The sequence below is a fragment of the Prosopis cineraria genome, unplaced genomic scaffold, assembly GCF_029017545.1.
Source record: "Prosopis cineraria cultivar Desert tree isolate PC_DT_omini unplaced genomic scaffold, ASM2901754v1 PC10, whole genome shotgun sequence".
NCBI lineage: Eukaryota > Viridiplantae > Streptophyta > Magnoliopsida > Fabales > Fabaceae > Prosopis > Prosopis cineraria.
Genome location: NW_026555341.1, coordinates 31,903,126 through 31,918,449, shown reverse-complemented (window position 1 = coordinate 31,918,449; position 15,324 = coordinate 31,903,126). Strand labels below are relative to the sequence as shown.

The window sequence follows — 15,324 nt, the reverse complement described above, 5'->3', positions numbered from 1 at the left end:
TGCGCGTTACGTTTTCTTTTCTATTGTTTATGTTAATAGTAATGGTATTGCTTAGATTTTATATTAAAGAACATTATCGTTCAATGTTTTTTTAATTCTTTTTTATTATTTCAAATTTCGTTGGGTTTTCCCTATTATATTTGATTTTGCTGTTACTTAGACTGCGTTGTTTTAGGGTGATCTGTCTATATTTTGAGCCTTTTGTTCTTGGTTCGTTTTTCAAGAATGACTTGTTTAAATATTTTGATGTATATATCCTTTTTATGTGGTTCTGCTCGGAACTCTCTGCTTGTATATGGATCTGTATTTTTTGACCTATTTGTCTACTTTTGTCCAATTGAACAATTCGGATCCGTTCATGGTTCGTTAGTTTCAGTTGTGAATAGAAGTCCATTAATTTGTTGTAATGCCTTCCCTTGCATCTGGCTTATGCCCTTTAGATGATATCGATATGTGATTTTTCCAATTTTTCATGTGATTCTCTTGGCTATACTATTTCTTTCCCATCTAGTTTTTTTTGATTTGCTGAAATATCTGTAATCTGTTTGTTGAAGCAGACCTGCATGATCTAATGGAGTCCAAGGGTGGGAAAAAGAAGTCTAGTAGTAGTAGTAGTAGTAAATCATTGTTCTACGAAGCTCCCCTTGGCTACAGCATTGAAGACGTTCGACCCAACGGTGGAATCAAGAAGTTCAGATCTGCTGCTTACTCCAACGTAAGTTGTATATCACATATACCATGTGGGATTTGGATTTTTGTATTATTTGATTCATTGAACAATGAACAATGCTAATACCCATTTTATGCTCTTTTGCAGTGCGCTCGCAAGCCATCCTGATATCCCCGGCTTTTGATCCGTTATTTTTTAGGTTTTTTCTGTTTATCTTAGGTTTATTTACTGCTCTACTTCAATCAACGTCTTTCCAATCCCCCTTTTTGCGATCGTGCTCTCTTCACACCTGTGGTTTGGTTCTACTGTGTTCGTTTTCTGAGGCAAAATGGCTGTGCCTGTTTCTGCAATTGGTTTCGAAGGTTATGAGAAGAGGCTGGAAATATCCTTCTTTCAGCCTGGAATCTTTTCTGACCCAGAAGGAAAGGGTCTGAGATCTCTTACAAAGTCCCAGTTGGATGAGATTTTAGCACCAGCAGAGTGCACCATTGTTTCATCACTGTCAAACGACGAGGTTGACTCCTATGTTCTTTCTGAGTCTAGCCTTTTTGTCTATCCATACAAGATTATCATCAAAACCTGTGGGACGACCAAGTTACTCCTTTCAATCCCACCCATACTGAAGATGGCTGAGCTCCTTACCCTTGCTGTTAGATCTGTGAGGTACACTCGTGGAAGCTTCATTTTCCCTGGGGCTCAGTCCTTTCCACATCGTCACTTCTCCGAGGAAGTAACAGTCCTGGATAGCCACTTTGGGAAGCTTGGATTGGGAAGCGTGGCTTATATTATGGGTGGCGTGGACAGCCCACAGAAGTGGCATGTATACTCTGCTTCTGCTAATTCAGTGAGCGCATGTGACTCTGTTTACACCCTCGAGATGTGCATGACTGGTTTGGATAGAGACAAGGCTTCTGTTTTCTACAAAGATCAAGCTGACTCTGCAGCCCACATGACTTTGAAATCTGGAATCAGAAAGATCCTTCCAGAATCCCAAATATGTGACTTTGAGTTTGATCCGTGTGGTTATTCAATGAACTCAGTCGAGGGTGCTGCTGTTTCTACCATTCATGTTACGCCAGAAGATGGATTCAGCTATGCTAGCTTTGAAACAGCAGGATATGATCTGAAGGCCTTGAATCTGAAACAACTGGTCTTGAGGGTGCTGTCATGCTTTGAACCGGAAGAATTTTCAGTAGCTGTGCATGTGGACGTTGCGAGAAAGACATTCGAGCAGTGCTGTTTACTGGATTTGAAGGGCTACAGTCGCAAAGAGGGGAGCCTTGAGGAGCTTGGAATGGGTGGTTCTGTTGTCTACCAAAAGTTCGTCAAGACTGCTGAATGTGGCTCACCTAGATCGACTCTGAAATGCTGGAAAGACGAAGTTGAAGAAGAGTAGTTTTAGTTTGTTGCTTTTAAATTGTCGTCTCTGATGCGTGTGACCTCTCGTGATTTCATGGTTTGTCGTGTTGCCGAAAATAAAGCTAGCCGGTTAGGCTGGATCTGGTATTTCTAGTTGACCTGCTTTTCTTGGTATTATTGCCTGTCGTTTCGATGAAAGTAAAGCCTGCCTGTTAGGCTTTGCGGTTGTATCGGCAGTGAATTGTATTTGTGATGCGGGACCTTATTATGGCTTTATGAAATGCATGTTTTTATTTATTTTCTGTCTATTATAGTGGCATGCTGTTCTCGGATTTTAGTTTATCCTCCTTCCTCCGCTATTAATATATAAATTATTACTATGTATTTTAATAAGCAATAAGAAATGGGAAGTTGTACTATTTATTTAGTCTTGTTTGGTTGTTAACAAATTTTTAAATGGAATGGATAATGAACTAAATCGTCCTTTTCAGTAAATATGATCAAACTTAATATTATATATCATAATTGTGAAAATAATCATTTGAGTCCCAAAAAAAAAAATCAACATCTTTTAAACACTTCATGAATTACCACTTCTAACTCTTAAATTAAATTATCTTTTTTTTATGAATATAATTCACTTATCTTCCTTCACATTTTAATTATTTTAATTTTTATTTATATTTTTTTAATTCGTTTCATTCCATTCAATCAAACGCACCTAGTCTATTGAACAATTTTTTTTTGGGGCCAGAAGTCTATTCGACAACTGAAGAAAAAAAGGTTCAGTCTATTCTAATCTTTTTAAAGGCTGCGCCCAAGATCATTGTGTTCGATATTATAAAAACTGGAGATAATGTTAGCCCACAAATTTAACGGTTTGCCACGTCAATTCCATGAAGGATTTTTTTTTGGACGAAGGGAAATTTGTTTTAGTTTTTCCTGATGAATAAATCATTTTTTAAAAATTCACTTCAATAAAATTTAATCATTTATTTGAGATAAATAGATCTTAATTGTATGAAGTTACTTTAAGCAGCTTTCTAAGTAATTAAATGCATGAAAGATGACATTAATAAAAAGGAAAATTAATTCTTTTAGTATTAAATGTTTAAAACTATAAGGGCGAGGTTGCAATGTGTTAAAGTTTAATGATTGAGTCTCAATTAAGTCAAATTATATGAATTAAATTATACTAAATTAAAGTTTAGAAATTAAATTATAATCAAGTTAAAAATATATGAATTAAATGATTAATTTTTTCTTTAATAAAAATACACAAATTCTGAGGATAATGAAAAATTTGAAAATCATTCAATAATAAATCGTTTTTATGAGCATCGATACACATAAATATTATAAAGTAACTGAATCATAAACTACTTTTTGGACAAAAAACTATTTTGTATTTCATAATCAATGCCAAATGATTTTTGTTTTTTCACAAATTTTCTATAAAATAAATTAATTTTCATAAAATATTTAAATATCTAAAAGTCCTTTCTTTATGCTTATACAAACAGGTTTTTTGTCAATTTTATTGAATCGGTACTTGGTACCATCCCTTGCCAATTGCCATATAATTGTAGGTTGCAAGAAATGAATTAAATTTAGTTTATCAAAAAAAAAAAAAAGAAAATGGCTTCATATTTTCATATTCTCTAAATTAGATATATAAATATGACTATTTTATATTCCTTACACTCATATAAGCATTTATTCGAGTTTTGATGACAATTAATTCTTGATCGATATGAATTTTGGTCAGTAGTCCTTGATTACTATTTTTCCATACTTTTTTTTCATATAGGGTGGAATATTAAAGTAATTGTAATGAATTAATAATTTAATTTTGTGTTTGGATTAATGAGAATTTAGATTTGAACCCAATCTCTTATTTGGTTACACAAAGAAATTTAGATTTGATTCAAATTTAAATTCATTTTAATTTATAATTTTTTGTAATTTTAAATTTTTCTATATCCTAGTCATTTAAAATTTTAATTATTTTAAAAATTTTATTTTTTTTTTATATATCTTATCGATTTAAAAAAAAACTCATCATTTTTAATTTTGTTTTGAAACTCAATTTATTCTTTTCTTCATTAAAATCTTTTAAACCATCAAGACAAATAATTTTTAATATATAAATTTTAAATTTGAGATTTAAAATATAAAATTTTAAATCTAAAATTCAAATAGGAATTTATTAAAACAATTGCGGCCTTTGTTTGGTTGTTCGTCTTTATTAATAATTTTCACAAACTCAACATCAAAGTGGCTGTAGTTTAGTGGTGAGAATTCCACGTTGTGGCCGTGGAGACCTGGGCTCGAATCCCAGCAGCCACATGCTCCGTCGTATTTTCTTTTTAAATTTAAACGCGGCAAAATGTAATTGATTTAATCAAACAAGTGCAGGATAATATCATAATTTTAAATGAATTTATAACGACAAAAAAATAATTCAATGTATTAATTTAATTATATAGAAGGATTTTAATTTTTGAAACATTTAAATATCAATATATAATTTATCTTGTGTGTCTCTAAATGTCATTTTCTGTCATTTACTCATGAAGAAATCCCTCCACACTTAATTTAAAATAATCCTGTCAAAAAAAACTTATAATTTTTACCTGTATCCATTATTACCTAAATATGATTTAGGATGTATCACATCTAACATATGACTGTTTAAGACTTATTTGTAAGAATAAGGAATAGGCTCACTACAGAGAATATCTCTTCTGAGGTATTGAGGGTAATATATAAATATCTCTCAATAAAATTATTGCATATATGAGGGTTAGAATTTTAATATTCAACTATTTACTTAAATGATAAGAGTCTCAATTATTATGTCTATAGAATATGAATGCTCCATATATTTTCACCACAGAAACAAGAGATCCTAGAAAAGAAACATCTTCAAGTTTTATTATATTATGTCTTTGTCCATCACAAGAATATGACACCATTGATACACACACAAAAAGTATCATGTACACACACACGCTATCACACACACAAGAAATGAAAAGAAAGGAAAATAAATCACAAAGTGAGCTTTGGAAATTCACATATATAGTGGACAATCATATTTTACCTGTTTTTTTTTTTTGACATGAAACAATCATATTTTACTTGAGAGCTTAGAGAGATCATAAAGTCCCAAGTGTTGAGGGCATGAAGGAAATATTGTTTTTTATTCTATGACACTCAAGGACCTAGGTCCTTAGATGTTATTAAGTCACTAGGAGGTCCATTGGTTGTCATTTTCTGTGAATTAAAAAAGCATAAAATTTAGGAAAAATACAATCAAGTTTCAAATAAGAAAATTAATTATTATTTTTAGCTTATTTACAAATCAAACTTCAATATTTGCATGTCAAACTTCAGTATTTACAAGTGGTTGAGATTTATAAATAATTAATTTTATTGTACAGAAATTATATGTCATTTTCTCTAAAATTTAATAACTTCTTGATGTTTAAATTTTCATCAAATGAATAAAAATATATATGAAAAATATTAAAAATGAAAGAACTCGAATCAAAACTTTTCAAATTAATCCAAACAATCTAAATAAAACTTGTTCCTTTTTCATCGTTATGGTAAAAAGAAAAAAATTGATAAAAAAATTGGTAAGTTATATATGCTCATATTTTTAATCAAAACCCATGAGGCCTTGTCACAATATACTTTTTATTTATCAGGAAAAATTATATCAAAATTTAAGGCAGAATTTCGAATCTATGGATTAGATAAAAGAGTTTAGATTTTAAAGAGCAATAATTGAAGGGCTATTTTCAAAAAATATTTGAGGAGTGCTTGGATGCTAACATATTTGCAAGAAAAAGCAAATTACTATTCCGCCTTTCCTAAAATTAGAGTTGAAAATATAGAACAAGATTATCAGGTTTCCCTTTTAAACTTGTTTCTCAAGGCTTGGACTTTAAAAATTAAAATATTTTATACAAAAGGACTTTTAAGCCCAACCTGTTTAAATAATCGAAAAATCAGTTTGAGATCGTTTTATTATTCAAGCCCTATTTATTTTTACCTTTAAAATAAGATATTTTAAATTTTTGGATTAAATTTAGACTTTAGAATGTGTATACTTTAAAATAAGAACTTGCATCACTCATTTTAATTTTTGAAAATTGTAATATACAATTTAAAGAATGAATATGTAATATTATAATATAAAAATTAAATTTTAAAAATAAAAATAAATAAAATGGGTTCCGGCCTAGCTCTAAACCTAATAAAAAAATATTAAATTTAAAATTAAAAATTTTAAAGCAATTGAGTTTTAATGCCTCAGCCATGTGAGCCTAGCTCATAAGGATAGGGTTCACATGGGCCAAGCCCACACATATATTGGTTCTACCTCAAATGGAATAACCCACACCACATGATGGCAGAACAAACGCACAAACGAAAAACAAACAAGGTGCAGAAGATTTAAGTAACGGAAAGAAATTACAATTTTAAGAATCTCAGAAATTTTCACTGATTCCATCCTTTTAACATAAAGCAAATATGGAGGAGTTAAAAGAAAATATATCAACTTAACACCTTCCATTCAAATTAAAATTTATTTTTCAATTACAATTACCAACGTACTTTATTTTAGAAGAAATCTTTGGTTGGCATGTTATACATGCTACTATTTTTTTTTTAAGAAAAGACAATTTAGCCAATGTAATATTAGTCCCATACAAATAAAAGGCCCAAGAAAAAAAATTGGGCCCAACAGAAGACACAAAGCAACAAAACATTATGCCATTGGTAGCCTTATTTCACTAGATGAGGTCGGCTATACGAATTGTATGATGCCATTGTGATATACCATATATTAAGTTTTTAGAAATGTTGTTAACTAAGAGATCTCAGTTAATAACTTCCAACAGTGTTCTCTTTGGCCTTCATTTGCCTCTTTAATAAGGTTCAAAGTTATTTGTTCCATTCTTCTCATTGATGTCTCCCACAGTCTTGTTTGTATATGTCCAAACAATCTGAAATGATTTTTTACTATTTTTTCTTCAATAGGTGCTATGCCCAATTTTTCATGTATGTGCTCATTTTGAATTTTAGCTTTACGTATATATTCACACATTCATCTCAATATTCTCATACTTGCTATTTTAATTTTATGCTCTTATTGTCCCATTAAAGTCCAACATTCACTACCATATAACATAGCTTGTTTTATAGCAGTTCGATAAAACTTCTGTTTAAATTTATTAGGTACTTTACGATCACAAATAATTCCTTTAGCCTTTCTCCAATTAAATCACCCAGCTTGTATTCTATGTGCAATATCCCTTAATTTCTCCATCGTGCTGAATAATAGCTAGGTATTAGTAAGATAATTGCCAATTTATTCACTTTCGGTGTGTATTGGAGGGATGAATGTCATTTGTCGCTACTGCTGTTTATGTGTTGCCATATCATGATAATTTCAGAGAGATATTATGGCAAAAGATTCTTGATTTTGCTAATAATATCAATGAACCATGGGTTATATTTGGTGACTTCAATGATATTTATCCTCCCCAATTGAAAGAATAGGTGGCATGGGAACGAATTCTACCACACATCGTTGGTTCAAGGAGAAAATGGATGAATACAGATTAACTGATTTAGGTTCTTTGGGCCTGAGGTTCACCTAGAAAGGACCTCAATTTGTAGATTTTTCTAGATTACACGAGTGGGTAGATCGTGCTTTGGAGAATAATTAATATCTTTATCACGACATTCCCTAATTGTGAAGTGAAGGTACTTCCTAGATCTAGTTTCTTTTATCATAACCCTATCTATTTACAATTGCAGAGAAGTTTGAATATTAATGCTAGTGTGAAAACTTTTCGCTTTCAGGCAATGTGGCTGAATCATGATAATTTCAAGAGTTTTTTTAATGGAAAATTGGAATGCATCAGACGCTTTTTGTGTTGATCTAAGTAATCTTAAAAATGATATCCTGATATGGAATCGAGATGTATTTGGTTTTGTTGAGAAGAAGAAGAGGCATGTTATGGCTTAGTTAAATGGCATTCAAAAAGCAGAGGCATATCCCTCTTTTAAGTTCTTGAAAAATTTAGAACCTGATCTACACAAAGAGCTTGATGAAATTCTTAAACAAGAGGAGCTGACATGGTTTCAAAAGGCAAGAATTGATTGGATCAATAAAGTTGATAAGAACACTCACTATTACCATATGAAATCAACAATAAGAAGAACATTAAAGAATGATGCTCATTTGTGGGTTGAGGTGATAGGGAATTACATTATTTAGTTTTAAAGTTTTTGAACAGCTTTACAAAGAAGAAGAGGATGAAGAGAGTCAAGTTTGTTTACATGCTTTAGCATCTTTCCCAATAGCTAATAACAATTTGATGAATGGCATTGCTGCTACACTAATGGATAAGCAAGTTAAGACTACTATTTTTTCTGAGACCTTATAAAGCATCAGGCTTTGATGGTTTCTCTCGAATCTTTTTTCAAGCCAATTGGGAGATAGTAGGTCGTTCTCTTTGCAATTATGTTAGAAGCGCGTTTGAAGGGAAAATTTCTACAATAGAGGCAAACAAAACTTTGATTTCTCTTATCCCAAAATAGAGAAAGTAGAGTTTGTTTCTCATTTGAGACCCATAATCCTTTGTACATGTTCACTACAAGTGTATCACCAAGATAGTTACGAATGAGAAGATTGAAGGCATTGATGGATGATTTAATCTCTACATTTCAAGCTAGTTTTATTTCAGGAAGATATATTCAAGATAGTATAATAGTGGGATAGGAAATTATGCACATTATGATCAAAGCAAGAGGAAAAAAAGGATTCATGGTGATGAGGATTGACACAATAGGACTATTCTGCGCAACAAATTAAAGAATTAATCTCTTTTGCACAACCAAAAGTAGGACTTAGATTTTTTAAACTTATTGGGACATGCAAATTAGGCTTGGCCAAATTATCGGTCGTTTAATTATGAATCCCAAGTATTTGAAATTTCTCTCCATTTTACTAATATTTCATAAAACTATCCATTAGCTCAATTCATTAAAAATTTAAAAAATGAATGAAATTATCTTTATGATATGACGATGACTCCCAAATTACACTTAAAAGTTCATTAATACTACAAAATAAAAAACTGGTAATCTAAAGCTAGGGTTGCTAAAGGGGGGAAGTTGAAGGTGTTTGGTGTTTAGAAGGGATTCAGGTGGAGAATGCAGGAGAGGAATTCTTTTGCATTGAATATAAAATTATAGAATATAAAGTAGAAGCAAAATCAAAATTGAATTGTTTACTAGCACATGCAAAACGAGCAATAAATCCAAGCTCACTTTCTCCCATAAATATCAAGGAAAGTGATAGAAAAAGACCTTTTGAAGATGTTATTAATCACAATCGAAGGTCTCAAATTATTGAAAAAAAAAGGAAGGACAATTATCCTTATTTGCAATTAAAAAAAATTGATTTTACAAAATTGCCCTGATCACCGAATTAACTTTAGCCAATCGAAGGTTTTTCTTAAATTTGAGAAAAATCGTTTGTAAATTTAAAGAAAGTCATTTGTGAATAAATGAAAAGTCAATTGTAAATGAATAATTAATCTCATAAATTTATATATTATCACTTACAAGATTTATAGAAAAAAAGTTACTTGTGAATTTATAGAAAGTTAGTAGTGAATTATGTTTAGAAATAGGAGAGTCTCTAAATTGTATATGTGCAATTGACAATATATATATATATATATATATAAATTTGTAAGTGATTTTTATTAAATTTATAAGTGACTATACATTTATATTCCTAAGCGAATATCAATCTAATATTTATTTACAATTGACTTTTCATAAATTTACAAATAATTTTTTCTTAAATTCACAACTAACCATCCTTAATCATAAATTGTAATGCTTAAATTCATATGACTATATCTTTATCCAGAATTTACTTTCCATAAATTCACATGTAAATTCCTATAATTAAGTTTCTATAATGAAATTCACAAGTGGCGATGCGTAACTTATAAGTGACCACGAGATTATTTATTCATGACTTTTATTATTGATTCACAAGGAATCTTCCTTAAATTCACAAAATAGCTCTCTTTAAATTTATAAGTGACCACAAGATTATTTATATCTATTCATAATAGACTTTCCTTTATTCATAATGACCATTCTAAAATTTACAAGTAACAATGCATAAAGTCATTAAACCATCTATCCATTCATAATTATTTTTCTATTTTTAAAAATGATTTTCCTTGTTTCCACAAAAGTAGCGTTCCTTGAATTCATAAGTAGCCTTCGATTTATTAAGTTGTTCATTTGATGATAAGGATAAATTTTGTAAAATTATTTTTTTATTTGTAAATAAGGACCATGATTTATTCATATCAGTTCAATAATTCAAAGTTTTTAATTACCATACATGTAAAAAAAAAAAAAACTACAGTTATCATCAATGCCATCTAAAAAATTCTTATTTATCATTTTGTCTAAATATTACTATCACTGCTGGATTGCAAGCAACTAAGGAATGGTTAAAGACCATAGACATCTCATCAGTGATGATTTGGTCGGTTTTACCCCGTCAATCTTCCGCCCCTACCTTGGAGAACACGTTTATTTGTTATTACATATGACAAAAATGATGAATAATAGTTAAAAATAATTGCATTATTAAAATTTATCACTACTTTTCAAAAATTATCCTCCAATTAGAATTAATTTATCTTAATTAAATTTAATTACCTTTTTTATATGGAGTAATATTTCTATACTATAAAATTAATAAAGACATTTGTGAGCAAAAAAAATTTAATACTATTAACTTCTTGCAAAATATCCTAATTTTAGATTAATAAAATTTTTCATTCAAAATTTAGAAAAACTTCACAAGAAAAAAAATCCAGGTTGCGTATTCTTTTATAATGAAGAACAACTACTATAATGTTCCCTTCAGGTTCAATGGATCCAATTAATGTTTTTTTGGTTTGTTTGTTTGTTTGTTTGTGATAACAACACTATATTTGTTTTCCTTTACGGTGAAATGCTTATAAATTTAATTTGCCGCTCATCTGTTTCGTCTGCACAGCAAATTAAACGACGCAACGTAACCAATGTTTCCTTCAGCATTAGCGATTCCAGTCATCTACGTTTTGCTTACCTTCATATTTGTTCTATCCACAACCTTCCTCTTCCCAAAACGACAAAAAGATGATCAGAAACGACAACCACCAGGTCCTCCGTCCCCTCCGATCATCGGAAACCTCCACAATTTGGGTGAACGTCCTCACCGAAGCCTTCAATCTTTAGCCCAAAAATACGGCCCATCATGTCGTTGAAGCTGGGACAAGTTCCAGCGATTGTCGTTTCGTCCCCGGAAGCTGCCGAGCTGTTCCTCAAGACTCACGACACCGTTTTCGCAACCCGACCCAACATACAAGGGTCGGATCCTTTTTCCACCGGAGTCAAGGGACTGGCGTTTGCCCAGTACGGTCCGTACTGGAGGTATGTGAGGAAGCTGTGTACCATACACCTTCTAAGCGCGTCGAGAGTGGAGATGTTTGCTCCTTTGAGGACGGAAGAGGTTGGAGCGACGGTGAAGTTGGTCCAGAGAGCCGCGGCGGCGCGTGAGGTCGTGGACCTTAGTGATGTGGCTGGGGAACTTATAGAGAACATAGTGTTTAAGATGGTTCTGGGACGTACCAAGGACAATAGGTTTAACTTAAAAGGGTTGATTAGGGAGGGTTTAGGGTTGGTGGGAGAATTTAATATTGCCGATTATATCCCCTGGCTTGGTGTGTTCGATCCCCAGGTACGCTGTTTGTCTTCTACTTTTGCTTTTTGTTGCCAAATGTAAGAGCTATTTGCAAAATTTGTTTTGATTTTATTTATACAAAAGTCAGTTTGTTTAAAATTTAATTTAAAAGTGACTTTTCGTTAAGTTTAATTAACATTTTGAATTGTTGGGTAAATTAATATTAAGCTAATCATGAATTTTTTAAAGAGAAATCTATTTATTTTATCTTTTTTTTAATGTCGATCCTATTTAAAATAGAGCTTATCAAAATAAGTTTTTTTTTTCCCAACACATCTCTAAAATGTGTTTTAACTTATCAAAAGAAATATGCTGTTTTGATCCTATTTAATTGTAAGAATTCAATTTCTCATTCATTAATTTTTCCAAACTATCCGGCCAATTTAATATACAATTTTTTTTAATACAAGGCTACAGTAATATTATGCAAAGACTAAAATCAGGTAATGTCAAAAGCCATAAGGCTTATACAATTAGTAGGTAGAATATTAAAAAGATAAATATACAATTTCTTCTCTTCAAAATACTAGATTGAATTAATTTTTGAGTAAAATGCAGTGATCTGCCTTCTGTTTAGCTAAAATTACAGATACCTCTATTTCCATTAAAGATTGTAAAATATTTTTTATTTGAAATTATGTTAAAATTGTTAATTTACCCTTATGATTTATTTGTTTATTCTCTCTTCCAATTTAAAAAAGTTTAAATAATTATGTTAAAATTTAAATAAAGAATTTCAAAATTTTATGTTAAAATTAATGACACTTAAAGAAAAATAAACATAAATTATATTGAATACTCTCTTTTGTTAAATTCTTATTTCATTAATTTTTTTAACTGTGTGTTTGAATATTATTTTTGCCAATTTATGTACTGAAGTTTTTTAAAAATTACTAAATAACCACATATAAGAATCTAAAAAATTTGAAATATAATAAAAAACTAAAAAAAAATATATGCATTAATTTGTTTGAGCAACTTAAATGATTTTTAGATAATATTTATATTTAAAGATAGGGTATTTTGGTCAAATATATATAACTTAATTTTCAACTAACGTTTAGATGGATGGAAATAAGGTTTTAAAAATAGAGGGGATGTTTATATTTTGTAACTCCTCATATTAGGAGAGGTTTTCATATGTTTCAAAAATAGAAGGGATATATCTGTAATTAAGATGATACTCTTAATTTTTTTTATTCTATTTCTTTGAGAGGGCTATTAAAAAGAAAAAACGATGCCAAAATTTTTACACACCATAACAAATTAAAAAACCAACTTAACTGATTTTCTTTCTTTGATTTTCTTAAATAGAAACTTGTCTATTTTGTTTTTATATTTGTGAATTAGTTAACTAACTCCTATATTTAGAATTTCATGAAGTATATTATAACTGACTTTTATTTCTTCTTCTTCCATTCATGTGTAGACTTTTCATTTTTTGTAATTTTATCATGAACTAGAAACGACATGTAATTAACAACTTTTCATTTTTAAAATATTATATGTTTAATAACAAACTTAACTATTTCTTAAAATCTATGTAAATTAGTTAAATTATTTAACTAATGACTGTATATATGAACTCGAAACAACATGTATTTAACTTCTCTTGCCAGGGTTTGACACGAAAGTTGAAGAGAAACAAGAAAGCACTTCTCGACGCAGTGGAAGAGATAGTCACAGAGCATGAACAAGCTTCTGGTGGAGAACAAAATGAGGACCACCACCACCACCATCATGACTTCATACACATAATGCTTTCATTGTTGCATCAACCTATGGATCTGCATCAGGAGGACCAAAACCATGAAGATGTCCTTGACAGAGCTAGCCTCAAGGCTATTGTATTGGACATGATCGCTGCAGCAACAGACACTTCCGCGGTTTTAGTCGAATGGTCTTTATCCGAACTCTTGAAGAATCCAAGAGTGATGAAGAATCTCCAACATGAACTCCAAAACATTGTAGGAATGAACAGAACTGTGCAAGAGTCTGATTTAACAAAGCTAACTTACTTAGATCTGATAATCAAGGAGACTCTTAGACTACATCCAGTTGCTCCTCTTCTTATTCCTCGAGAGAGTATGGATGATGTCTCAATTAATGGATACTATATAAGAAAGAAATCAAGAATAATGGTGAACGTGTGGGCCATAGGTCGAGATCCTAAGGTATGGTCAGACAATGCTGATATGTTCTATCCAGAAAGGTTCATTGATAGTAATATAGACATTCGAGGGCATGATTTTGAATTATTGCCATTTGGGTCAGGTCGCAGAGGTTGTCCTGGGATGAATCTGGGTATGACTACAGTTAAATATGTTATAGCTCAATTAGTGCATTGCTTTAGTTGGAAGCTTCCTGGTGGCATGTCTCCTAATGACCTGGACATGAATGAAAAGTTTGGCCTCTCAGTTCCAAGAGTCAAGCACTTGCTAGCTGTTCCAACTTATCGTTTGTATAATTAGGTAATTCATGTCGTGATTATTGTTAATTTCATATCAGTTTAATTTTTAAGGTGCTTATAAGTGTATTGTTCCATGTAAAACCCCTGAAGCATATATATATATATATATATATAGATCAATTTTTGATTTGGATTCGGTGATATGTTCACTCACTCAATAAATGTCTCAAGTATAATTATTTGATATTTTATGAGTATTATGTGATCATAAAATCTTTGATTGCCATTTGACTAAACTAAATGGTTGTTATCATATAACGTAGAACACTTATTAAATTAAGTTCACTAACCGGATCTCATAATTTTCTTATTCGTATCAAATTTTCGAGGAATGAGTACAATATTATTGTTGGGTTTTCTGTTATTATGGCCCATAACATAAGCATACTTGTATGAAAGTACTTTATCAAGGGTTAATTTCTAATTTTTATTGGAACATTGTACATCATTCATTGTAATTTCTAAAAACACATTGTACATTTTATTGTACATTATTCACTGTACATCAAGGGTTATATTTTTTTAATTAAAAAAACCTACATGATTCAGTAGTTATGATAAGTTTTTCGTTTCGAAAATTTTTAGCAACTTTTATTGTTGGAATTTTGTTTTTCATGCTTTTGCATCCTTTGATTTTTTGCTTTGGTTTTGATTTCATTTTATTTATGGAATTATTTGGTTTCTTATGATTTAAGTTTTTCTTCAATCTTTTGGTAGATAGTCTTTTTGTTCTCTCTTTAAGGTGCACAAATTACTATTGATGCAATTGTAGTTCTATAGTGATTTCCAAAGAACTTACAAGGTATAAGTAGATAGTTATTGTTGGCTCAGTTTTTGGGTAATGGATCGAAGCATTGCGCCCCTTATAGGCTTGTCCTTAAAAGTGTAAGTTGGATCAAACGATTGTGTGAGTTTTTAAGGTTTATAACTACAATTTCTTACGAGTGCCAAGTGAATGTGAGAAATTACGAGTGTGGC

General features: G+C 30.6%; 2 protein-coding genes and 1 non-coding gene across 3 annotated transcripts; all 3 read left to right on the top strand.

The window, feature by feature from the left end:
- Positions 1-847: 847 nt before the first annotated feature.
- Positions 848-2,326, top strand: LOC129322856 (S-adenosylmethionine decarboxylase proenzyme). The gene has a single exon (XM_054969289.1). The coding sequence runs from the start codon at positions 999-1,001 to the stop codon at positions 2,064-2,066; it is 1,068 nt and encodes a 355-aa protein (XP_054825264.1). The 5' UTR covers positions 848-998; the 3' UTR covers positions 2,067-2,326.
- Positions 2,327-4,306: 1,980 nt separating this feature from the next.
- Positions 4,307-4,378, top strand: TRNAH-GUG (transfer RNA histidin (anticodon GUG)). Its single transcript has one exon. It is a non-coding gene; the product is annotated as a tRNA-His (tRNA).
- A 6,761-nt stretch (positions 4,379-11,139) lies between these two features.
- On the top strand, positions 11,140-14,466 carry LOC129321774 (cytochrome P450 CYP736A12-like). The gene is made up of 2 exons (XM_054967671.1): positions 11,140-11,873; positions 13,496-14,466. Exons 1-2 carry the CDS (start codon positions 11,391-11,393, stop codon positions 14,345-14,347), a joined length of 1,335 nt encoding a protein of 444 aa, XP_054823646.1. The 5' UTR covers positions 11,140-11,390; the 3' UTR covers positions 14,348-14,466.
- Positions 14,467-15,324: the final 858 nt, after the last annotated feature.

Excerpts from the sequence above, each read along its gene's own strand:
- LOC129321774 (XM_054967671.1), top strand. The coding sequence starts at position 11,391 with ATGTCGTTGAAGCTGGGACAAGTTCCAGCGATTGTCGTTTCGTCCCCG. Across the intron at positions 11,874-13,495 it reads TTGGTGTGTTCGATCCCCAG|GGTTTGACACGAAAGTTGAA; the intron begins GTACGCTGTTTG and ends TTCTCTTGCCAG.
- LOC129322856 (XM_054969289.1), top strand. The coding sequence starts at position 999 with ATGGCTGTGCCTGTTTCTGCAATTGGTTTCGAAGGTTATGAGAAGAGG.